At 38.7% G+C, this 27,133-nt stretch overlaps 1 protein-coding gene across 2 annotated transcripts in view; it reads right to left on the bottom strand.

Moving 5' to 3' along the window:
- jag2a (jagged canonical Notch ligand 2a) overlaps positions 1-13,034 on the bottom strand; it is an 85,830-nt gene extending 72,796 nt beyond the window's left edge. For both annotated transcript variants that reach the window (XM_036575149.1, XM_036575148.1), the window contains exons 1-2: positions 12,848-13,034; positions 11,159-11,446 (exon numbers count right to left, since the gene is read on the bottom strand). In XM_036575149.1, coding sequence (XP_036431042.1) covers positions 11,159-11,446; positions 12,848-12,910 — 351 coding nt within the window. In that variant the 5' untranslated portion in view covers positions 12,911-13,034. The remainder of the gene's footprint in view (positions 1-11,158; positions 11,447-12,847) is intronic.
- Between the last annotated feature and the right edge of the window lie 14,099 nt (positions 13,035-27,133).

Consider the following 27,133-nt stretch of genomic DNA (forward strand, 5'->3'; position numbering starts at 1 on the left):
AAGAGAGTTTATCTAGTAAGACCTCCTTAGTACAGTTGAAGTCGTATGTTTACAACTATAACTTGGGTCAACTGCTGCTAGTGACCATTTAACACTCGGCAACTGAGCCAAGGATAATTCTGTCCAGATTGATTTACTGTTTCGTGTGGAAGTGATTCTTAACCGACTAAGAGACCCCAACATAACTGACATTATCCACGTTTACATGCAGCCTGATAATCTGGTAATCCTATAATCCTACTAATAACTCAATTGGCATAGAATACGTCCATGTTAGGGGTGGGAATCTCTAGGCACCTCACGATTCGATTCGATGATGATTCCGAGGGCTGCGATGCGATTAGAAAATGATTATCGATGCATCTCGATGTATCTTTTTTTCTATTGAGTTGATACTTTTAAAGCAAAGTATTTGTAATGATCTATAATGAATTTACTTCCAATATCTTTTATTAATGAATCAAATGGAAATGACGTGCCAAGTCAACTGGAAGACTCTCATTCCCTGCTCTTGTTTGGAGCACATGAGACGCTGCTGCCACTTATCTGTGATAAAACAGTTACGGTGACATAAGATCCTGTGGCGATGGGTGTCCACACATCAGATTACAGCTATTTTACCTGTTTTCTTTAGTGATTTCATAACTTTTTTTTCATAACGGTTTTGGTTTCGTTGTAGAGAGTAGTGGTAGTGGTGGTGGTGGGGGGGGCGGTGGGGGGGGCGGGGGGGGGGCGCTGTGTCAGTAAAATATCTTTGAGACTGGACGCTGTATCTCGGCTCCAAATTGTGCAGCATAGCGCGAAAGCCCTGGTTCTCAACGACTGAGTACGGACGCAAATCTTTGGCAATAAAAGTTGTGATTTGGGTGGAAGTTTGATCGATTGTTTGATCGATGGTCCTCGGGTTGGCAGCAACTACAACTGGGCAGATAATATGCTCCACAGAAGCCAAAGTGCTTCCATACGCTAACTCAGGGGTCGACAACCTGTGGCTCTTTTACTGGCCGGTTGCGGCTCCACATCAGAATTAGATTTCTAGGTAAAACTAAAATAATCCTCATTTGCAATAATATAAAGCTCTGCTGATCGTTCAAACACAATTTTAACACTAAATTATCTTAAACGCTGGAATTAATGTAGCCTGTAACTGCTAGTTCACCTAGCTAGTAGCTAACGAAAAGGCAAAGAGAAAGATTTAAGATGAACATCCAGAGTTTAGAGACGAATGGACTTATTTGTATTTATAATCAGTCCAGCTGGTATCCTGATACATTTAATCTACAACGAGAAACTGACAAACACGTGAAACTGAAGTCAGTTTCTCATGCGAATTTTCCCTCTCAGAAAAGCTTGCAAATGAGAAACTGACTTCAGCCTCATAAAAAGTAGAACATTGAGAGACATTTTACAAAAAACTGTTTTACTTCTGTGGAAAAGTTTCCTGCTGGAGATGCGAGAAAAGCAGCTACAGCTGATTCAAAGCTTAAAGCAGAGCAAAGTGAGTCTGCGTTTTCGTTTGTATTATATTTTTAGCCTACACTGGGACATCAGCACATACCGAGACATACAGACAAGATGGTAAAATGGACTCAAAACGTTGTGCCTGCAAAGGTGGTTTGATTTTTGCTGAAAAGACAAAAAGACTCTTATTAACATTTGGGTTGTGACCCCTGCACTAGCTTTTAATGTAGTGTGCCCCCACAGACTGTCCGAGCGCTGCACTTCCGCACTTTGCAAAGTTCCGCCTTTTGCGTTCCGTCAACATTACGTTATCAAATAAAATGTAGAAAATCGATTTTTGACATTTGTGAATCGATTCAGAATCGTCCACGTCCGCATCGCAATGCATCTAAGAATCGATTTTCCCCCACCCCTAGTCCATGTATACACCTCAGTCGGAGTAGACTAGTCAGATTGAGGCCTTTCAGAATACAATTTCTATCCGACTGAACGAGGTGGGTAATCCTGCAAAAAATATCTCAGGATTAGCTCTGCTATAGCGACTGAGTTCGCAGCCAGCCAAAGCTGGAGAGGCCAGCAAGCATGGGACCACTTGAATAACAGGGGGTGTTTCACACGCTACCTAAAACTACAATCATTTTTATTCATTGTTTTCCACATTCAATTAGACAGGCCAAATTATGCTCACTCTGAGATTTAACAAGCAGTCGGTCAGAGTTCAGAAAAAGTCAACGCTCATGAAGCAAAGTGTGACATGATTATCATGATGACGATAAAATATTGTCGTAATGCCCATCCTTGCTCAAGACCCGACTCGGATTCACACCCTAGATACGCAAGAATCAGCTTGGACTTGCAGAAAGCAACGCGTGAAGATCTCTGCTTCACTCTCTGAGCTCCACAACTGCGATGTTTATCTAGTGATGGGGGAGGTCTTAGAAGAACTTCCTCCTGGGGTTGTGAAGCCTCTGTACAGCAGTGTGAATGGGGGCATTATGGAAAACATCAATGGGAAACAGAGTTAGCATTATTCTGCAAAACAGCCTAATATTCCTTGGCCATTATAAGAGCTCGCATAGCAAGCATTCAAACAAGCACCACCATATTTAACAGTTGGCAGCAGTTACTGTGGGTTTAGGGCATCTTCTTTGCATCTGTGCACTGGCCTTTGATACAAGACATTTCTGGACTGCAGCCCTGCCATAAATTCCAGTTTTTTTTTGAAGCTCTTGACATTCATTTTTTGTTCGGACCAGTTCACAGAGGTGCTGACTCAACTCTGTGGAATCTTTTAGGTTGTTACTGTTAGAAACGACTTTGTGATGAAATACAACTTTCAAATGGCTTTCAATGTGAGGTATTCAGCATCTTCAGCAGGCTACAGTGGACGGTGACAAATCAACGAGCAGCAAACTAACAAAAGCAACAGTAAAGTGGAGCTCCAGTTCCCTTCGAGAGCCTCCACTGAATGAGAGTGAGAGGCTACAATCACGGACAGGGTGAACTATTGACTGTATATGAGATATACATTCATTGACTATATATGGCATGTATATTCATTACATGTACTCATTCATTATATATATGATATACATACTCATTGACTGTGTATATAACCTATACACTCATTGATTGTTTATATGATCTACACACTCATTGACTGTATATATGATCTATACACTCATTGACTGTATATATGATATATATACTCATTGATTGTATATATGATCTATACACTCATTGACTATATATATGATATATATACTCATTAATTGTATATATGACCTATACACTCTTTGACCGTATATATGATCTATGCACCCATCGACTGTATATATGATATTAATGATATATACACTCATTGACTGAATATCTGATCTATACTCTCATTGACTGTGTATATGATTTATACACCCATTGACTGTATATATAATATTAATGATATATACCCTCATTGGCTGTATATAGGATCTATACTCTCAGTGGTTGGAACATGAAGCCACTGATGCTCTCACTAGTGCTGAAAACTGTGTTCACTCTGTGGATTTTCAGGTCAACTCATGTTTGCATGATGAAAATAATGTTAAATAATGTCAATAAATTTTTGAAAGTAACAAATACATACTGAAGCGTATTTTATCCACTCACACAGGTCACACATCAAAGTGCACTGCTTTTAAAAAGAATAAAAAAATCTTTCCTTTGGGTCAAATGTGAACAAATATGACAAAAGCAAATAATTACATTTAACTATATAAAATAATACGTAGCAATTATAGAGGGCCTTTAAACAACCACCAGTGTAGAGAAACTGCACAAACTGCAGTTTATTACATATTTTTTAATCAATTATTTTTTGTTCGTTGTTAAATTGTTTATTTTCGCAAACTTAATTTTTTTTTTATATATTTTTTTTTATTTGAATTTAGAATTTGATTACTGTTCTGCCTCGGGAGAACGATGGGCTATTTTCGTCATATTGCCCGCCCTTACTCGCAACCTCAGGTGCCTCATACAGCTTTAAAAACTCACAGGTCGGAGCTGCTGATTGTCAGACCTCTTTCATAGCTGTTCTGCTCTTGGCCATTCAACCTTACATGACTCACTTGTGCAGCTGTCTCTGTAACCGTGATTAAATGACTTTACAAGCTTTTATGTGGTATTTCTATTATTTTGTCCACTTTAGATCTAGTTATGATTCACAGCTTCTCACAATACCAAATTAATCGTTGAGTTGTAAGAGATTTATATCAGCTTCTGTTCTCATGAAAGGCAGGCGCCCAGCTCTGAATCCATCATTAGAGATGGAAAGATAAAAGAAAGGTTCTGAACAGCCTTCATGTTATCTTCTCCATGCTGAGTCATAAAACTTCACTGCATGTCAGAAATCATGAAATCTTTTTGGCGTATCATTCAAAAAATTATATTTTAGCAACTGAAATTAACTTAAATCCAGTCTAAATATCTAACATTTTTTTCATTCTGAGACTGTTATAAGAATATTACAGAATTATTTATGAAATCATTTTATAACACAAGTTGAGGACATTCCAAGAATGAAATCCTTTTAGCATAACATGCAAAAAAAACAATATTTTAGCAACAGAAATCAACCTAAATCCAGTCTAAATTGCTCATATTTCTCATTCTGATCTTTTTATGCTTAAGAATATTTAGAAAATCAGAAAACAAGAATTGAGGATATTCACTTATGAAATGGGCATACACTGCAGGAATATTGCTGTAAGTATACAGTGAGATGGTTTAACTTATTTCTAAGCCTGTCTTAGATATGTTTTAAATAATTATATGTATTTAAAAGAATTTTTTTCCAAATTATTAGCGTTTTATCTTGAAATTTTGCTCATTTTCAAGACATAATGCTGACCATTTGGCCTTTTTCAAGAAATAGTGCTCTTCTAACAATCGAATAAGACACTTTTGCTGGACAAGATTACTGAAAACAAATTTTTAAAGTGTAGAAATAAGTGAATACTCCTAAGTATCTCAAAATAAGAAACATTACATACTTTGACTAGATTTAAGACGGTTGCCATCTTAAAGGCTGAATGTAAGAACTGTCTTACATTGTATCTACAGACGCACCTGAAGCCTTTGGCTCAGACTAACGGGGCCTATGATCACCATTTAGGGACTAAATCCAACATGCTGGAGCAGCGTGAGTCATTTTTTCCTCCGAAAGGCACAAACACGCCTGCATTAATGTAAAACGCTTGCAGTTCCTCATTTCGACAAAAGGAATGTCTCTAATCTTACAATCTGTCCTGGTTATTTGACAACAATGCATCTATCGGAAATGTGATCACACAGGCAACTCCCTCTACCCCCTCACTCTCTCCCTCCTTCTCTCTCTCACTCTCTCTCTCTCTCCCTCTTTCTCTTCTCTCTCTCTCTCTCTCTCTCTCTCTCTCTTTTCTCTCTCTCTCTCTCTCCCTCTTTCTCTCTCTCTCTCTTTCTCTCTTTTCCCATATCTCGTATCACTCTCTGAGCATGCCAGGTCTCGTCCCATTCTCTGACTTATGTAAACCTTTCTGCTTACACTGCAATACGCACCTTCACTTTCAACGCTGACCCACCGCAGATACGTACCGCTTCACACGCACATAAATGAATAAATTATTCATGTAAGACTCGTTATTTATGCCACCTTAAAATAAACAACTTCAGCATAGACCTGTCTTGTGCCTAGTCTTGCAGTTCGACACTTCTTTAATACATGAAAAACAACTGCAAACTGTAACTTCAATACATTTAGGTAGCCAAATGTTAAGAAGGGCCATTTTGTCTTTTCAGCAAAAATCAAACCACCTTCGAAGCCACAACGTTTTATGTCCATTTCACCATCTTGGCTGTAAATATGTCTCAGTATGTGCTGATGTTCTAGTACAGGCTAAAAATACAATATGAACGAAAACACAGACTTACTTTGCTCTGCTTTAAGCTTTTGCTCAGCTATAGCCGCTTTTCTCGCATCTCCAGCAGGAAACTTTTCAGCAAAAGTAAAATAGTTTCTTGCAAAATGTCTCTCAATGCCTGAATTTTTACGAGGCTGACGTCAGCTTCTCATTCGCCAGCTTCTTGTTCAGATTTTCCCGTTCCACCTTAAATGGTGCCTGAGGCACCAGAATGTAACTACTGTACCATTTAAGGTGGAACTGGAAAATTCAATCAAGAAGCTGGGGAACAAGAATTTCACTGAAGTTTTTAGTGTTTGACAGTTTCTCACTGCAGATTAAACGTATCAGGAAACCAGCTGGAGTGATTATAAATGCAAATATATATATTTGTCTCCAAATTATTGATGTTCATCTTAAATCTCTATCTTTGCCGTTTCGTTAGCTACTAGCTAGGCGAGATTCTTGTCTGAGTTGATATGGCGACCAGCAGTCTGTGTGCCAGTCTTCAGGGTTAAAGGTTCAAATGTAGCAGTTCTACATGAACTCCAGTATTTAAGACCATTTATTGTTAAACTGTGCTGAACGATCAGCAGAGCTTTATTTTACTGTAAAGGAGGATTATTTTATTTTTACCTACAAATCTAATACAGCTGTGGAGCCACAGCAGGGCAGTAAAAGAGCCGCATGCAGCTCCGGAGCCACATGTTGCTGACCCCTGCTCTAGGCGAATCAAACTGCATATGCTAATTGGGAAACACATTACCATCTCTAAAGCATGCAGGTGGAGAGCAGAACTAATGCTTCTAGATTTGATCACCTTAATGAACTTCAGAACAACCTGAATGAGGTCATTTTTAACATACTTTTGATTTTACATCTGAAAAGTTCTGTATTTGTAGAAAAAAACACTTTCCAAATTTTCAGCGTAATTTAATGGTTAAGATGTAAACAGAGTCATTCAGAGTGGTTTGGTGTGAAACCCTCTGTTCTGAAGAAACTTGCCTAGTCAGAATCGTTCACAGTGATGGTGATAGGAACCAGACGTCTGAAGAGTTACTACATGAAACAGTTATGAATGTGCAGCTGACTGATAACCTGATACATTGCTTTATGACAGTTTTGAGAAGTTTTTAGTCTAAAACCAATATTTTTAAATTCATTCAAGGTGGAGGAATATATGCTCCAATAAACACTGAATGTTCAGAAGATCACATTCATTTTTTGCCTTTTCGCTTAACAAAGGTGGTTCTTCAAGGGTTCTTTAGTAAAGACAATGGTTCTATATGGAACCATGAACACTCCAAGAACCATTTGCATGCTTTAATGGTTCTTTGCATGGTAAAATCTTTCCTCAGATTGATGTAGAATGCGTTGCATGCTTGACACTGTAACAATAGCAGAGCCCTTTCTGGTGCTATATAGAACTATTTCCAACACGTTCTCCATGAAGAAGCACCATTTCATCTTGCAAAGAATGGTTTAAGCATGAAAATGGTTCTTAGAGTGTTCATGGTTCTATATAGAACCACTGTCTTTACTAAAGAACCTTTCAAGAACCATATTTTTTAAGAGTGTAGTATAGTTCCTGTGTTGAGCACTGCGATTGTGATGTTCTAGGTGCGTGCAATCGGAATTGGCCAAGATCGTAATTTTTGCTCCAAACAAGTAATTAGCAATCAACCGATTATTGTTTTTGCTGATCTGTGTCACAATTTTATAACATAAATAACATGTTAGTGCTCTCACACTGTACTTAAATGCTGCTGCTACACCTACACAAAAATGTCATAGCATAATTATGCATGACTCATTGTGCTAAACAACCTGTAGCCTCTCATTTTCAATGCAGTACTTTCTTTCATTTAATGTTATTTTAAAACGTGTTGTTAAAATACCAGTTTAATCCATAAAAGTGCAAATAATATTATTCATATTGCAGCTTTGGGTAATAAAAAGTGCTGAAACTAGTGTTTTTATTTGGCCTTAGCCATAAAATTTCATGATCGGTGCGCCTCTCTTGGGGTATCACATCAAAATTCAGGTATCATCATAACCTTAGTCTGAACTGCTTCTTCTTTCATCAAATGAGACACTGCATACTAAAACATATAGTGCTATCAGTGAAGCATGTAAGGTTACACCACCTTCCTCACGCTAAGCTGACGTCTGGAACACACAGTGGAGCACAGTCAGCACGTGCTGCAACTCTACGGCCTCCGATGGTCACCATACGCAACACGCTGATTAATCTCCATCCAATAGAGTGTCATAACCTTAGTTAGTGAACCTTTCAAGCAACTTGCAGTCTGCAGCTAGTTGCATCAGATTTAATTTCTCTGCAACCTGTTATAAAAAGCAATGCATAAGTAATCAAAGCCATATGCAACACATTCAATTATTCCATTAGTTAGCAAGATCAGTCGCTAGTATTTTCCATATGTCATCTGTGAATATAAAATCATATAAATGTGATATATATAAAACATTTTGCATCTCTGTTAGGGGTGGGTGATCTGGCAAAAATATCATATCATGATATTTAAACACATTTTCACTATACACAATACATATCATAATATTTTGACACACACAGACACATTTGACTAGTAGTGCCATGTTAAAAAGCTATGAATACAGTTATTTTTATTCAGCATTTCATATACTCTGCACCAAATCCAGTTAAATGGGACAAATTATGTTCTATTTTACAATGAAATGTTACAATGAAAAACTTGGTCAGTGTTCTTTAAGTACTGATGATATTCTTAGAGGCGCATATTATTTCTCATGCTAACAACATTTACCATGAAATTGACAAAATAATATATAGCCCACCTCGAATGTCTGTATAATTTTTATGTCAACTGATGAGAAAAATAACAACCTTGTAATATAAATTGAGACCGCAGACTAACAAAGCAGAACAAGCACTCTCACAGGTAGTCATTCAAACAGCTGTTAGGTTAGCATTAGCTGCCTAGCTAACTAGCTAATTAAGCTAACTGGTTACCAGCAAATTACAGTACCATTAAATAAACCACACCCTAAAGTATTACCTATAATAAGCCTACCAGGAAACATTATTTTGAAAAAGTCCCAGTAGAACTGCAGTGGAGCTGCATCTGTCAGCACAGACAGTTCATTTGGATTGTTTTGGTCGAAAATAAAATGCTAAAGCTCCAAGCTGATATTACAGTATACTTAGAAAAGTACTAATACAGCAAAATTATTACAAGCAACCGAGTATATGGAACTAGTTACTACTCTTATCTCTCACTATGATTTTTGGGAGCATAACGCTCACCTATCGTTATCATTTCATGAACCAAACAGATCCAAAAGGAGAAGAACAGCGTCTACCGAACTTCAGTTCCTATGCTGATAGATGCTGGACGTAAGTTCTGTAGGGAACTCAACACATACAGTTCAGAGTGTATAGTGAAAGAATCCAGTGTAGAGTGTATACAGTACTTTTACTGTATATTTTGTACATATGTTTATACATGCATGGGCATTTTGCATTTGGATTCATAATACAACTTACATTCAACTTACACAGCCGTGAGCGGCCTTGTAAGCCACGGTGTTGCCCCTGACCGTCTCTCACACAGGCAAATATGGCTTGTTGTGGTTTTAAGGATGTGTCTTAATTTGAGTTGTTTAATCTTCATTAAAGGCTTTGTCGCCCCCTCTGGCATAAATGGAGACATACTGAATACTGAACTGTACAAGATTTGCAGTTTTACTTAATAAAAACATGGATAGCTTTGTTCACATTTATCAAATTTAAAAAAAAATGGATTATTGCCCCAGATCTAAGGTATAACATAAAAACACAATGCATAGTGTATAATGTAAAATATAGTGCATAGTGTATAGTGTAAAACAGTACATAAAGTATAGTGTAAGAATATAGCGCAAAGAGTGTACTGCACATATATAGTGAATAATGTATAGTACTACAGTAATAGTAATATATAATTATTATAGTAATAGTAATATATAATAATAGTAATAGTAATAATAATGTATAATGTAAGAATACAGAGCATAATACATACTGCAAGACTGTAGTACATAGTGTAAGAATACAGGGCATAGTGTAAATTGTGAATATTGTGCACAGTGCATGATGTACTGTGTAAGAAAAATATTATGCGTAATATATAATGCAGGAATACAGTGCATTGTGTTTTAATGCAAGAAAGTAGTGTATGAATACAGTGTATTGAATACAATTTAGAAACATAGCACATAATTTATAATGCAAGAACATGGTGCAAAATGTACAGTGTAATAATATATTGCATAGCGTGTAATGTAAGAACAATGTGCATAGTGTATAATGTAAGAATTTAGTGCATAGTGTGCAGTGTATAGTGTAAGTGGGCTATAGAGCAAGAATATAGTACATATTATACAATTTAAGAACACAGCACAGTTCACGATGTAAGAATACAGTGTAAAGTTTACAGTGTACAGTGTAGGTATAATGTAAGAATGTAGTATATAGTTTACAGTTTAAGAACAGAGGGAGAAGTTTATAGTGTATAGTGTAAGAGTATAGTGAGTCGTGTATACTGTAAAAATGCAGTGTATAGTTTACCGTATGTAGTGAATAGTGTAAGAGTATAGGGTAGTGTATAACGTAAGAATGCAGTGTATAGTTTATAGTGTAAGAGTAAAGTGAGTAGTGTATAATTTAAGAATACAGTGTATAGTTTATAGTGTAAGAGTATAGTGAGTAGTGTATAATGTAAGAATACAGTGTATAGTTTATAGTGTAAGAGTAAAGTGAGTAGTGTATAATGTAAGAATACAGTGTATAGTTTATAGTGTAAGAGTATAGTGAGTAGTGTATAATGTAAGAATGCAGTGTCTGGTTTACAGTGTGTAGTCTATAGTGTAAGAGTATAGGATAGTGTATAATGTAAGAATGCAGTGTATAGTTTATAGTGTAAGAGTACAGTGCAGTCGTGTACAATGTAAGAATGCAGTGCATAGTGTACAGTGTAGGTTTAATGTAAGAATGTAGTGTATAGTTTACAGTTTAAGAATAGAGGGAGTAGTTTATAGTATATAGTGTAAGAGTATAGTGAGTAGTGTATAATGTCAGAATGCAGTGTATAATTTACAGTGTATAGTGTATGAATGTAGTGTATAGCGTACAGTTTAAGAACACAGGGAGTAGTGTATAGTGTATAGTGGACAGTAAAGTGCGCAGCGCCTGAACTGTGACACAGCCTCCTCCACTGAGCCTCCACCGCAGCTGTACTCACCGGCCAGGCGAACCCAAACGGGATGAGCGCGGTTCCCGTCTCGCTGTGTTTATCCCGGCTGTTCTCGAGCTGAAAGGAATTTCCCCCGAGCACGCCGCTGCTCGCGCTGCCGTAGCTGCACGGCCCTCCTTCGCTCACCTCCACCTGGTACTCCTTGGCGCACGCGCGGAAATACGTGCGGCACAAGCACGCGCCCTCGCCTCCGCAGCAGCGCCCGCTCGCGAGCCGCCCGCCGCTGTTCTCCACGCGCTCCAGACGGAGCTCGAGATACCCGGACGACCGGCACACCTGGCAGAAGGAGAAGAAAACCACATTTTAGAGAGAACAAGGCCGGGACTGAGGAGAGGACGAGCGCGCAAAAGCGCGTGCAGCGGATACAGGGGCCACTTGTTTGCGCAGGTTATATAAAATAGCACACTTTTCTGAGCCAATGCGCGGGTTGAAGCTGACTGGAACTAACTTAGGCTAATACAGCCTGATGTACAGGTCAGTTTGAGAGGTTTTAGCCCGGGACCTGAGTTGCACTGATGCACGAGCAGCGCGAGACTTTTTAATAGACAATATTTAAGCCGCGTATGATGCAGGATAACACGGTTCAGGCACGAGAGATCTAGGAATAAGGACAAGTGAATAGCCTGCGTATGTGAGACAGCATATAGAAGAGCTGCTGTGATGCACAGCCTCCCTAAGTCTTTTACCGTGGGTATTCAAAGGGGAACTCCACCGATATTTCCAAATTTCTGTCTAACTCAGTCATTCAGAGCGCTTTGGTGTGAAGTGGTTCATTGTAGAGACTCAGATTTCTTCACAGTAGTGGTGATAGGAACCAGGGGTCACCACGACTACAACACAAATATAGCCCTTTTATTTACTATCCAGAACCACCAGTGAACCTACACGTGTCTTCTGGGCTCAAATAAAATAGCACACTTTTCTGAGCCGATGCCAATACGTAACGTTGATGATTGTAAAAGTAAAGTGATTCTGAAAGAATAAGTTTTATTAGGGACTATTTTACCTTAAAATACCTTTCATGTATCCCTCCACCATGAATGGATTCACAAAACTGTCATAAAACAGTGTCTCAGGCATCAGGCAGTGAACTCATAAGAACTTTCGCAATGACTTTCTGTGAGGGAGCTTTTAGAGGTGGGCGTCTGGTTCCTATCACCACCACTGTGAACAGCTCTGAGCCAGTGTTCTCTAGAACAGAGCGTTTCACACCAAACCACGCTGAATGGCTCTGTTTGCATGTTACTCATATAACTGTGCAAATTCTGAAAAAATGGTGGAACTCCCCTTGCCATGTTTCTAAGTCAAAGTGAATGTGTTAGGAGGATGGTAAGGTTAACGTGCAGGCTGAAACAGCGCGCGTGCGATTCGGTGCAACTGTTAAAGATCACATGGTGTCAGAGAGAAGAGGTCATTTTCATTAAAGCTTGAATTTGAACAGATATTTTGGGCTAAAAAACTAAAACATACACATAAATAACAATGAATAAGTAGTTATTAATACTGAAGAAGCAACATGCTACTGGCAGTGAGAGCTTCTTGTTCGAATGTTCCCGTTCCACCTTAAAAGGTGCAGCGGTTACATGTAATGTAACTATAATGCACCATTTAAGGTGGAACGGGGAAAATCGTGAGGGCGAAATAATAAAGAACGCAAAGTTATCAAACTCAGCTCACCTCAGTCCAAAACGACAAAATCAGGCAAACTATGGAGAAGCAGCTGCCCATGTAGCTCCGCATGACTCCTGCCAGGTTAAGGAAACGGCGCAGGGAATAAAACACGCTTATCCATCATAAAAACCCTGTTTTAATGCTGGCTTATCCTCACATGAGCGTCCTCCCGCGTCCACTCCTCCTGCGTCTGCTTTCTGAGGAGCCCAAGTTCAGCGGTTCACTGCACAGCCCAGAGTCAGGGGGGCGGGGTCGGGTACGTCCAAACCCCGCCCACATGGCGTTCTAATTGGCCTGCGCTCCACGAGGGGGCGGTGACGGATCGAGTTCGAGTTAACGTTACTCCACGGTGCAACGGTATAAGCCAGTTAGTTATAACGTCTTTACTATACTAAGCTTTGTGCATTACTGGTCTAGCTTCTACATTAAAGGGGAACTCCACCAACTTTCCACAATTTGGTTAAGATGTAAACAAAGTCATTTAGAGTGGTTTGGTGTGAAATGCTCTGTTCTAGAGAGTCAGAATTGTTCGCAGTGGTGATGATAGGAACTAGACAACCACCTCTAAAAGCTCCCTTACAGAAAGTTATTACATTATATGATTATGATGATGAGATCCTGTCTGTTTTTTGTTTGACCATAGTCTTGGATAATGTTTTGGTCTGAACCATGTTTTAATCAACTTATTTTAATCCATTCAGGGTGGAAGGATACATGAAGGGTGTTCTAGGGCAAAATAGTCCCCGAAAGAAAACTGTTTTCTGATTTTTACCATCATCAACATTACATATAAAAGCTCAACAGACAGGTGTAGGTTTACTGGATAGTAAACAAAAAGGCTATATTTGTGTTGTAGACATGGTGACCTCTGGTTCCTATCACCACCACTGTGAAGAAATCAGAGTCAGTAAGTTTCTCTACAATGAATCATTTCATATCAAACCACTCTGAGTGACTTTGTTTACATCTCAATGACTGAATTACACAGAAATTTAGAAAATTCTGTGGAATTCCCCTTTAAGTCACATGTAGTAGTAGTAGTTGAGTCTTATAAACATTTCCAGTGACCTCAGACCACAGACCCAGTCTGTGTGCTCTAGATCAACTATCAGGACAATTTCTACTGAAATAAACCTCCTTAAAGGGGAATTCCACTGATTTCTCAACCCTTCTGAATAGTTCAATGGTTAAGATGTAAACAGAGTCATTCAGAGTGGTTTGGTATGAAATGGTCCGTTCTAGAGAAACTTGAGTGAGAACTGTTTACAGTGGTGGTGATAGGAACCAGACGTCCACCTCTAAAAGCCCCCTCACAGAAAGTTCCTACATGAAATGGTTATGAATTCACCTGCCTGACATCTGAGACACAGTTATATGATAGTTTTGTACAATCTTACAATATTTTTCTAAATACACTCAGTGCTGAGAGACACATGCAGGGTGTTGTGAGGCAAAATTGTCCTCAATAAAACTCATATTTCTTCCAGATTTACCTCTATTTTACTGTCATTATTATTACATTCATAAACTCAGAAGACGTGAAGGTTCACTTGTGGTTTTGGATAGTATGAAAAATTATTATGTTTGCACTGTAAACATTGCAGCACCACTGTAACGAAATCCAAGTCGAGAGGTTTCTCTACAGTGAAACCTTTCAAACCAAACCACTCTAAATGACTTTGTTTACATTTCAACAATTGAACTATGACGAAATTTTGAAAAACTGGTGGAATTTCCCTTTAAGCAGTTCAGTCAAACACAGTGAAACGTCTACGCTGATGCTGCTGTTAGGCGGTTTAACAGAAACCATCATTTTTAAGAATTCCTGAACATTCCACTCGCAGGATGAAGCGAATGATACACATATTTCATATAAATATTGTTCATATTTTTCATGGAATGCAAAATTAACACCTCAAAACATGTTGCTGTGAGTGTTTACAGGGTAACATGTTGACACGAACGTACTTGGTAGATATGAACTTCACCTGGACACGGGTGGGAATAAAAACAAAGGCCAATCCCAAAGAAAGTGGGTAGAGTGGTGCAGCATTTAAGATTTAAATGACCAATATACAGTCTAGAAATTGCTTGTGATGATAAAAACTGTGGTTTTAAGCCGGGAAACCCAATCAGTGATAGTATAACTGTAATTATTTAGTTGAATCTTCATGATAATGCAATAGCACATCTGTTTCACTGGGTGATTGTACACCACTGTTAACTGTGATATTACTACAGTACCAGTTCTCTAATTATGTTCTTTGACTTTATTTCATTTCATGTGGGCCCAAATAAGAAGCAATGCAGATTTTGAGAGATTTAGCAGATGCATGTCTGTTTGCGCCCTCTACTGATGCTCCTTAATATTAAGCTTAACGTTTCCTCCAAACCTGAGCCATACACTGTTAGAAATAAAGGTGCTGCGCAGGTACATTTTTCGTTCATCAAGGTACAAACAGTGTAAATGTCCCCTCAAAGGTACAACAGTGGTTTTAAGGTTCAACTGAGAACCTTAAATAAGTTTTTCCAGGTGAAAAGTACATATTTGTATCATTTCATAAGCTATTTTTCAAAAGCAGAACAATAAAATAAAAGTCCTGGAAACGAGACGGGGTGTGTGGAGTCAGTACAGCTTAGAAAACATAATTTCAGTGGATTATGATACAGTTATGTTCCCTGACTAAAGGTACTGAGATGTACCCTTAAGGGTCCCACCCAAGTGACAAGAGGGGCACTGCCCCAGTGACGGTTTACTACCTTTATTTCTGAGAGTGTATAATGCAAAATGATGCCGGAATTGTAACATTTGTGAATAGACTTTAAGCTCATTTGCTAACATGTATTACAAAAATATGAGAGCTTTCCAGCTTGAAAAGTCGAGTTTGGAAATTCAGTGGGTGTCTGATTGAGGAATGAAGGCAGAAAAGAAATGAGGAGTGGAGAAAAAACAAATAGGAAGGCACTTAAATTGGGAACAGCCTCACTATGTGTACCAACTTTGGTGGTTCTAGCTTGTAAACCATAGGAATAAATAAGGCATTGAAATATGGCAACAATGATTTTATCATATTTTGCCTGACTGCAATATCATTTTTTTCTTTTTCTTTTGGGAAGCTGAGGGCTTTCTGAGCAACATGATGTCATGCTGTTCTTTCCCGTTGCAACAAGAGAGGTTACACTTTCGTTTCCATACATAAAACTGGAACTGCAGTCGGTGATGCACACAGTGGGGGTGCACTGGACACACTGGACATAGCTACTGTCCCATGTTTGCATTTTAAGTTTAAGGTTTTACAATTTTTTTTTACTGTTTTCATATTCCTTTCTATATTATTAAAACATTAATGCGTATTTGGTTGTTGCACATGTGTATTTTTTAGGCCTGGATGATGAAGATGGCTGTGTCCTGTGGTGGTGTCTTGGTTTACTGCAGTTCCACTGTCACATGCTGTTGACATTTGGCAATAAAATGCAAAGTACTGCCTAAATCTTGTTTGTTTGTTTTTAATTTAAGATTGCTATTAATTGTGTTAATAAGAGAAATCATAAAAATATGTATGTTAAATTGTAACTCATGCAGTAAGGGATTATAAAATAACCAAAAGTTGCTTTACAGCAATATATAAGTGTAATTTGATTTTACAAACACAATTGCAATTGAAATTCCAAAGAAAATAAACAAAATTATTGCAAATCTTGTTAGTAAAACCGGCAGAATAGCTTTAAAGCACGTGCTTGAATTAAAGTATCCCTGAAGTCATATTTTAAAACAGAACAAATGAATCAGTGTGGAATAATACATTTTTAAATATTTTATATATTATTGTTATGCCCAAATAACTACTAAAATCGGCAGAGGAGCTCCCCTAAACCTCAACACTCACTAAGAATGTGAAGATCTATGCACGTGCACGATTATGCAAATTGTAACCCCCCCCCCTTGCCACACCGTTTCTAAACCCTGCCCCTTCCCCCGCTACCTTACACACCATGTCTGTGTTTTATGAGACAAGGCAGAACAACAATAAGCTTCCAATATAACATTAATAATCAGAAAGGTTCTATCTGCCTGTCACTCACTCAGATTTGAGTCTTTATCCTCTAAACTTGCCTCAGTGCAGAGGCAAAACTTAAGGCTATAGTGAGCTGGAAAGAACTGATGTCATTGTGTGTAAAGCTGTTTAGGCCTTCTGGCTAAGCTAATGCTAGCTTCTAGTGCTAACAAGGATACAGAAGCAAAAGTAGCTTCATTTAGCAGCTCCACACACAAAAACACAGGTTCATCCACTTAGATTTGACTTTATCCTCTAAACCTTTCTTTGACCGTGAAAGGTTCAGGTTCATTTGTGATGTATGAAATAATGCAGCTACTACTAATGTAGCAGGAAAAATGTGCACTATAGTAATAACTTTGATACAAATATCTGTCTATATAATCATAACAAGCCATGTAAGAGGAGGGGGGCATTTAAAAATCACAGTGTTTTCTGTGTCCCCTTCCTCGCTGAGGGCACACTGGTGTCAGAAGTGGGATAGTATCCACACCCCTACCACAGACTGGAGAGGCCATGGCAATTCCACAAACTCAATCCGAATCCCCTGCTTGAGAGCTTGAGGGGGTGGGGGCGGCATGCACCCGTGCTCCCCAGAGGCTCAAACTCTGTGAGGTCGCTGGAACGGCTGACCTTTGAAGGGGGACTATGGAGCGCTGAGTGGCAGCTCTCCCTTGCTGTTTGTTCAATAAAAGAGCACTCACCTTTAAAGCACAGTGTTTCCCATGTCTTCTACTTCTTCACCGCAATTTGATTTATTGTGTTTTAATATAATTAACTGTGCACCAGTAGTTGGTTTTGTTCAGCTCAAGTTAATAGTGTTATTTGTCAAAGTGACTTAAAGGAGAGAAAGAGAAGGAAAAGGTAAGAAATATGGCTTCTCTTCTGTCCATTGCTGTATCTTTCTCCCCTTCATTGCTCAGCGACATTATCAGGACTGATAAAAGAGCGTGGGAACGCTGGGGTAAGTGGTGTGTTTGCATTAGAAAATCCCCTCAGCTCAAATTCTCACTCGCTGAGAGGTCATATCACAAACATTTAGTGACTAAACCATATAAAAATGAGATATTCTGTGTGTAACTGTAATTAGACCATAATTTGCACTTTTATCTTCACTTTCTGTCTATTTGTATTTACGTCTCTCTCTCTCTCTCTCTCTCTCTCTCTCTCTCTCTCTCTCTTTCTCTCTCTCCCTGTAAATGGGTGACGTCTCACATCTAATCTGGCTCTGTGACTCAGTCCTTCAATTGTACTGTTCTGTTTCAGTGCCTAAAGAATAAAGAGAGGAAATTTCCTTATTCATATCCATTGTCACTCTCTCAGTGCACCACATGAAGAAAATAAGTTCTCAGCACAATCTAAGGAAACAGAACAAGCACATGTGGGGTGTTTAACCTTGAAAATATTGGACTGTAATGAAATCAGTATGATGTAGTGAGTGAACTGTGAATAAACTCTTTCTATCTAACTGTACTATTTTTATTTGATTTGTAAGTGTATATGTATATAATCAGCAAGCATGTTTAATATCTGTGTTAGTGCAGCATAGCCTGAGCTGGTTAAGGCTTAAAGAATTCTACCAATTTTATAATATTTCTGCAAAAATGCAGTTGTTCAGATGTAAACAAAGTCATTCAGAGTGGTTTGACGTGAGATGGTTCATAAAAAAACTTCATGAGAAACTTACTGACTCAGACTTATTTACAGTGGTGGTGATAGGAACTAGGGGTCACCATGGCTACAACACAAATAGAGCCATTTTATTAATGTCCAAAACCACCAGTGAACCTACACGAGTCTTCTGAGTTTTTATATGTAAGATATTTGTTAACAATTAAGAAAGACACACTGTTTTTTAGGGACTATTTTTTATCCCTCCACCGCTTTACAACAAAGCCTTCTCAAAACTATTGTAAAGCAATATCTCAGATATCAGACAGTGAGTTTATAACCATTTCATGTAATAACTTTCTGTGAGGGAGCTTTTAGAGATGGACGTCTGGTTCCTATCACCACCACTGTGAACAATTCTGACTCTGTAAGTTTCTCTAGAACGTATTTAAGCATTTCACACCAAACCACTCTGAACGACTTTGCTTACGTCTTAACCATTTAATTATATAGAAATTTTGATTTTGTAGAAAATCAGTGGAATTCCACTCTACTATAAATGCAGCCACAGCAGAAATGCATTAGGTTAACCGTAACACGTTACACAGAGAACAAGCTTGTGGAGAGATTATAGTCGACGTGCTTTTCTCCTGTTATAGACCCATAAACTTAAACCGTCCTCAAACACAAACACACCACTCCCAGTGTTCATGTGGTAAGTTCACAGAGCTGCTGTTTCTAATCCCTCACCACAGTTTCCAACACCTAAACACATTAACATACAGTTACCCACTCTCTCTCTCTCCTCTTAGTCACTTGAGTTTAGTCCAGACAAGTAACACTGTTAAGATAAAGCCTGAAAGTTAAGATAAAAACTGAAAGTAAGAGTTCAGTCCAGTGGTGTTGTGGTGTCTGGACAGCAGTTATCTAACTCTATGAGCTCTATAAAGCACCTACAAGTGTTCCATTGAAAAATATGAGTTTGCCTAGATAATATATATATATATATATATATATATATATATATATATATATATATAGACTTTCTAAATGAAAACCCAGAATACAACAGAAATAAAGGTAGTAAACTGTCACTGCCCCTCTTGTCAATGGGGTGGGACCTTCAAGGGTAGATCTCCTTTAGTCAGGGAACATAACTGTACCATAATCCATTTTCTAAGCTGTACTGACTCCACACACCCCGTCTCGTCTCCAGGCTTTTATTTTACTGTTCGGTTCTAAAACATCCAGTTATGAAAAGACACAAATACAAACTTTTCACCTGGAAAAACGTATTTAAGGTTCACAACTGGACCTGAAAACCACTGTTGTACGTTTGAGGGAACATTTACACTGTTTGTAACTTGATGAACAAAAATTGTACCTGCACAGAACCTTTATTTCTAACAGCGTATGAGCACATTAACACATGCTCTACAAGGAACAATCTTAAATATGGCATTTTGCTGCTAAATATAGCACACAGTTTCTATTTAAAAATAAAAACTGAATTATTATTTGTTTATTTTGTTTAATATGTTTTCATTAGATAAACAGTAATTGTGCTTTGAAGTGTGCAGAAATGTGTTCTCTGTAGACGACGTGTCACTTCGAAAATTGACAAAGCACGTAATCTGTCCAGGGGTGCCCAAACTTCTGCATACGAATGTATGTTGCGCTCAGATTTCTTTTCCCCCTTTTTTAGTTAATAGATGATGTACTTTGATACAGGTGGCTATGCCTTACAATGCCCTGCATGTATCTCGCTACTGTGAATTCTTAAAATACGAGCCCATTTCCAAAAAAGTTGGGACGCTGTGCAAAATGTAAATAAAAACAAAATGCAATGATGTGCAAATCATTTAAACCCTATATTTACTTGAAATGATTCAAAGACAACATATCAAATGTTGAAACTGAGAAATTTTATTGTTTTTTGAAAAATATATGCCCACTTTGAATTTGATGCCAGCAACACATTCCAAAAAAGTTGGGACAGGGGGCAACAAAGGGCTGGTAAAGTTTTGTATGCAAAAAAAAAAAAAACACCTGGTGGTTAATTAGCAACAGGTCGGTAACATGATTGGGTATAAAAAGAGCATCTCAGAGAGGCGGAGTCTTTCAGAAGTAAAGATGAGGAGGGGTTCACCACTGTGAAAGACTGCACAATCAAATAGTGCAACAGTTCAATTAACAAAGAACCTTTGCTTCTCATCATCTACGGTACATAATAACTTTGAAAGACTCTGTGTGTAAGGGACAAGGACAAAACCAGTATTTGCTGGCCCATCTTTGGGCCTTCAGGCAGCACTGCATTAAAAACAGACATGATTCTGTAGTGGAAATCACTGCATGGGCTCAGAAACACTTCTGAAAACCACTGTCTGTGAAAACAGTTCGTCCATCCATAAATGCAAGTTAAAACTCTAAAACGCAAAGAAGAAACCAGATATAAACAGGATCCAGAAACGCTGCCAAAATTATGACAAAGGTGACCCTGAACTGTTGAGCAGCTGAAATCTTATGTTAAGCAAAAATGAGAAAATATTTCACTTTCAAAACTACAGCAGTGTCTCCTCAGTTCCCAAACACTTACAGAGTGCTGTGAAAAGAAGAGGTGATGAAACACAGTGGTAAACAGGCCCCCGTCACAACTTTTTTGGAATGTGTTGTTGGCATAAAATTCAAAATGGGCATATATTTTTCAAAAAACAATAAAATTTCTAAGTTTCAACATTTTATTTGTTGTCTTTGTACTAATTCCAAACAAACATCGAGTTTAAATGATTTGCACATCATTGAATTTTGTTTTTATTTACATTTTGCACAGCTTCCCAACTTTTTTGGGAATGGGGTTGTACATCGTAGATGTTTAAACTTTCTCAAAACTATCATAAAACAATGTCTCAGGCATCAGGTGACATATTCATAATCATTTCAGATTATAGCTGGAGGTGAAGCAGTAGCTTTAGAAGATATTACACTATCCTGACGTCTGGTTCCTATCACCTCCACTGTGATCAGTTACCTTACTCTACAAGGGAGCCTTTCACATCAAACTACTCTGACTGACCTGACTGAGAGATTTGATCACAGAGATTTTGTGTTAAATAAAAGGTGGAATTCCTCACTGAGGTTATTTCATTTCTCTCTCTCTGCTCTTTCAGCTGTATGTACTGATCCTTTATTTTGGGTCAGCAGTTTGACTGATGGAGTGCTAGAGAGCGCTTTAACCTTTGACCTTGTCCTTCAGCTTCTGCCTGCTCCATTCTGCTGAGATGTAAAGCATTGAGATGTGTGTGTGCATGTGTTTCAGCACTCTTTAACCGAGTGAAGAAGGGGAAGTGAGCCTTGACCGGCCGAATGGGGATCAAACAGGCCGTGCTTTTAAAAGTGCTGAGATTAAGGGCTTGAAAAGGTGCTTCTCTTTTGTGTCTCGCTGAACTTCTCATTGACCCAGCACTGAAACCTGGGGAACCCCTCTCACTCTGTACCACCAGATGAAATGAGAAACTTCAGCCACTTCACCTGCTTAACACTTTCATGAAGTGGGTGTTCACAGGTAAAACAGCTTGGGTATTAGAGACTTACTCACAAGTGCTTAAGCTATCTACTCAAGCTGAGGCATGAGCTCCTCTTAATGGCCACTTTATTAGAAACCTTATGTAGTTCCACCTTACTGATGTACAGTCAGAGACACATCTGGTAATGCATAGTTTGTGTTAGCCATCCTCTATCCCAGCGCTGCCCAAAGTCAGGCCAGTGGGCCAAACTTGCCCATCAAGCACATTTGATTTGGCCCACCAGGACTCCCAACTCCCTCGGCCAATCAAAGAACACATACAGTACAATTTAAAAAAATGATAAAAAAATTCAATTTTTTCAGCTTCTCATTTTTCTTTTATAAATTTGTTTTTAAGTACTTTTAGTAACATAACATACAGTGTAATTTTACAAAAAATGTAAATAAAATCAACAGTTCTTGACACCATGCACTTGACATGGACCACAACGCAGATGGATATTATAATAGATAGTAGCTAGCAGTTACGAGCTATTATGAAACACATAGTACCAGTTCTAAAATCTGATTGGCTGATCTGCGTTCTAAGCTGTTGTAATCCATGATATACGCACACATACAATTCAGTTGTTGTGAGGTGGTCATACATCAATACGCCACGGCACAAAAAAACCCTTGTTAATGAATAATCTTTGACTGTAATGCTGCTTGCATGGAGCAACGAGTATTTTGATGAAGTAAGAACCTGTTTTTTTGTTTAAACTGAGGGGCTGACAACTTATGTTCTTAACTATAACTAGGCTAGTCAGCTAGCTAACAGGCTAAAACATAGCCAACAACCTAAACAACTCGATCATTAATATCACAGGCTAAAGTACTTACGGTATGATTCACTGTAAAACGACAGTATAAAAGTCTTAAAATGTCGCTTAAATGTCTTACACGCTTCATACGTTCGTGTTTCAGCCAGAAGTCGCATCAAACCCAGGCTGAATTTCAAACGGCTAATTCCCTAAATAGTGTGCTAGCTATGAACGTTTAGAAATTCTACAGCCCAATAGTTTATCTTTGTGTGGATGTGTCTGAGTCCCAAATGACTATTTCTTAGCTATATTTTGTACGGTTGGGCTGCAGGATCCAGTATTTAAATTCCTACGTAGTTCACTATGTAGGGAGCAGGGAGCCAATTGAGATTCAGCCCCAGCGTGGGAAGCGGGCAGTGCTGGATTGGTGCTAAATAAGACTTGTGGTGGTAATTTAGTGACCAAAAAGTACTTATAACGTGAAGGTTTTAGGTTTAAGTAGTCCTGTGTTATCATATGATCATTGTTATATGACAAAAAATGAAAAAAAATCAAGAAATGATTGATATACACAGCGATGGGCTACCGAACATTCTCCTCATTCAGCAGTCCGTGGTTGCTTGGCAACAAAACCATACTCTAAAGGAACTACATTTTTTGGCAGAGTCCTTGTTCTTGTCTAATATTATTATTAATAATTTAAATTATTTTCAGAAAATTTCTGTATTTTATGACATTTAATGTTGGCTGCCATTTTATAAAAGCAATAAGCCTCTTGAGGCTGTGCGTTACCGAGATTTTATCAAGGGGAAGGGAGTTTTACGCCTAAGAACACCCTTCCCCATGATAAAATCGCAATAACGCATGGCTTCTTGTGGCTAATTGCTTTAATAGAGCTAACAGAGGTGGTAGTATATGGTCAAGAGGAAATTTAGTGACCACTGATGACTAATATTTTTTCACTAAATTTAAAGGCAGGGCAGTTTGCCTGATATGTAAAATATAAGAGTGGTTAATAAACAGTTTCTTCAAATGACTTGCTAGCTGGTTGTTTTGTCTTTCTGGCCCTCAGCACAACACGCCACACTTTTGCCATCCTAATCTTTCAGTAACGATCAGTTTCTGACCACAGAGCCTCTCTTGTCTGGACATTTCTCGGTAGTGGTCTACTCTCCACCTAGCAGGGACCCTGATGTGTGCAAAAACCCAGCATCAGCTCTGTGTCTCATACACTCGTCCTAGTACCACACACTACCATGTCGGCATCACTGCTGTGCTGAGAATGGACCACCACCCACATAATATCTGGACAACAGCAGTCCTGTGACCACTGAATGGGCTAAAAAGCGGCTGATAAACAGATGGACTACAGTCTGCAGTTGTACGCCTATATCGAGGAGCTATAAGGTAGATGGAGCCCACAAAGGCTCCAGCAAGTAGAAAGACAAGGTAGGCCAGGGTCATGTGTCATAAGTGCATGTGTGCGTGTCTTGTGTTGGGTGGACGGTGCTTCTTATCAGCTAAACCAGCTGTGCCAATCATTCATTGCTTTAGCGTGCTATACAAGAGGGCGGAGTCTGTTTCTCACACACATATATAACACACACAATCATACACACTTACTCTGACATTGTGTTGAACACATGTGGGGGAGAATAGAAGGAGACAGGCAGGGCTCCAAGCGCATTGTGTTTTCAAAGAAATCCCTAAGGACCGTCTGCGTTTATGACCCTGACCTTGTACTGGTGGACCATAACAGAAAAGTCATAAAACCAAGAGTATGATTAAAATATCTGTCCGAAAATGTATATAATTAATAATAAGAAATAATATCACTCTGGCCTCAAGTACACTTTAAAGTGTTAACGGTTACTGACAAATCTTACTCCACTTAACTGGTTAATGTGTATATATTTTGGATTTTTAGCCCAGTTTTCTCCTCATTTTCATTCGTGTTCAGTTTCACCCGCTGGCTAGGTCTCCTCTTATCACACGATGCTACTAGGGATGTGCATTTCAACAAAATGTGAGTATCTAAGAGTTAAAGAATGGATATCCAGCTAACTGCAGGGAAGGAAAAAGCAACAACAAAGGAGAAAGAATGGAATTCAGTGAAATTAGCCTAGGACTGCAGGCTTAAATTTGACATGATAGCACTGGACAATACAACTTGAAAGCATGTTATATTATTGAAAAATAGCTGAGGGAAATCGATAGCTTTTCATTTTGGGTAAGCAATGAAAGCTGCCTCTACAGATGAGCTAACGAGCTAACAGGGCTAACCAGTACTGCACTGGATGCTAATGAGGACACATTGACTTCTACACAAGGTCATTTCTCCTCAGTGGATGATGTGCGAACATGATATTTGTCAGAGAAATATATTTTCACTGTTTTTGGGCCTAGCTAACATCAGCTAGAACAGTTAACCTACTTAGTGAAAAAGCTGTACCAGTACACGCTGCACTATCTTTGCCTTTTCAGCTATATTTTCCCTGAATTGCTAGCCTGCATATTTTCTCTGTCTTCCTGGGGTGAAAACACCTAAATAGTGATTTTATTATTTGAATACTGGCATCTTGTAGTACTCGAGTACCTTTGCCAATCCCTAAATGCTACCAAGCTGGGGAGATGAAGGCTAGCATGTGCTTTCTCTGAGCCGTGGCATCTCTTTATCGCTAATGCAGCCTCTTTGATCAGCTCTCGTATTTGGACGCTCTCACACTTGGAGGAGAACGTTTACTGCAGATTCTGTTATATTGGCTAGAAAACACGCTTAATGGGAGGAGGAGGAGGAGGACCTACCCAGAGAGAGCAAAGACAATTATTTTCTCTTGGACGCCCAGCAAAGGATGAGTGCCGAATTGCTGAAAAAAACAATTTACGCTACATGAAGTGGATCAGTCTAGACATGTTTCATGTCTGAAGTTTGCTTCTTTAGTTTTGTGCTGGAGCTACGAGGCTAATGTCGCTAACAAGTCATGAAGGCGTATGTACTCCAGTTAGCATTGTGCAAACCGCATGCCTAAAATCATGGCACGCTTGCCTCAAACTGTTCTGAGTTGTTGTTGACACGGTATAACATGCTGTTTCTATCAAAATGGACAAAAGTATGAACAAAATTCAAGATTTTATTAAGCACAGAAGGTTGCAAACTTCTGGCCAAAAAGACTGACTAAACTTTCTGGCTTCAGATGAATTTATTCCTTTGCATGCCAGCCTGAAACAGGACTGAGGTTAGATGATTTTTTGGCATCCAGAAAAACTACAAAATTCTGCAAGACAGGGAGAACACAGATAAGGTTACAGTCTACATCGCCGTCTTTCAGAAATGAACACTGGGATGAACACTGCTGTCGGATTTTTGTTGTTTTCCCTTTAGCTGTGAGACTGTCTTGCATTCTTTTATCTCTTTTAGCTCTCGCCAACAAGTAAAAGCCAGTCCGAGATTGACTCTTGTCCAGTCTCTTGCTCAGTCACCCTTTCTTTTTCTTTTCCTCGCTTCCTCCAGCTGTCTTATTTAGTCTCTTTGCAGCTTCTGCCATGATGTCTATGCTGGGAATACCGAGTTAGCTTCTTCTTCTAGCTTGCTGAAGATGTATAGCTGTTCGTGTGTGACGCGGTGCAGTTCTCGCAAGAGGTTTCGTGCCGCTCCTCCAAGGTTACATAGTGCTATAGCAGGTGTTCCGGGCCCAGAGTGGCAATGACAGACATGCCTTTCTCACTATTATAAGCCAGAGTACTATCAAAATGATTAAGAAGCTGTTATTTTAAAGTAAAACCATTACATAATGTTGTTTTAAGCCTCCCAACTGCCCTAACTTTTACTTAAAGATTAAAACAAGTCTTACTTGGCGATTAAGTTTAGTCCTAGTTTCTAGTTTTAGACCTGTTTTAGTTTTAGTGTAAATCCTTACTTAAAGTCTTGTGTGACTTCTGAAAACTATATGACTTTGGCACTATTTGCCATGAAGCTATCAATAACAGGGCAGCTTATTGCCTCCTTCAAACGTACAGAAAGTGCCAGAGGACTGATGAAGCCCAACTGGATGGTCTTATTGCCTTGTTTATGTCATCACTCTAATAAACAGAAAAGTTATAAAGAAACCACTTTCAGAACCGCAGAGACAATACATTGGTTCATGACGCATCTTGAATGTTTCTACAGGGAATTTCCTTCTAGCTTAGATGTTTGCAACAGCGCCAATAAATCAAGGTAATTAGCTTCCTTAAACTGTGAGTTAACGGCTTGACAGAAATGATACAGTGTTTATGAAACGGATGATTGTGAGATTGGATT

This window comes from Colossoma macropomum, unplaced genomic scaffold, assembly GCF_904425465.1.
Source record: "Colossoma macropomum unplaced genomic scaffold, Colossoma_macropomum, whole genome shotgun sequence".
Taxonomy (NCBI): Eukaryota; Metazoa; Chordata; class Actinopteri; order Characiformes; family Serrasalmidae; genus Colossoma; species Colossoma macropomum.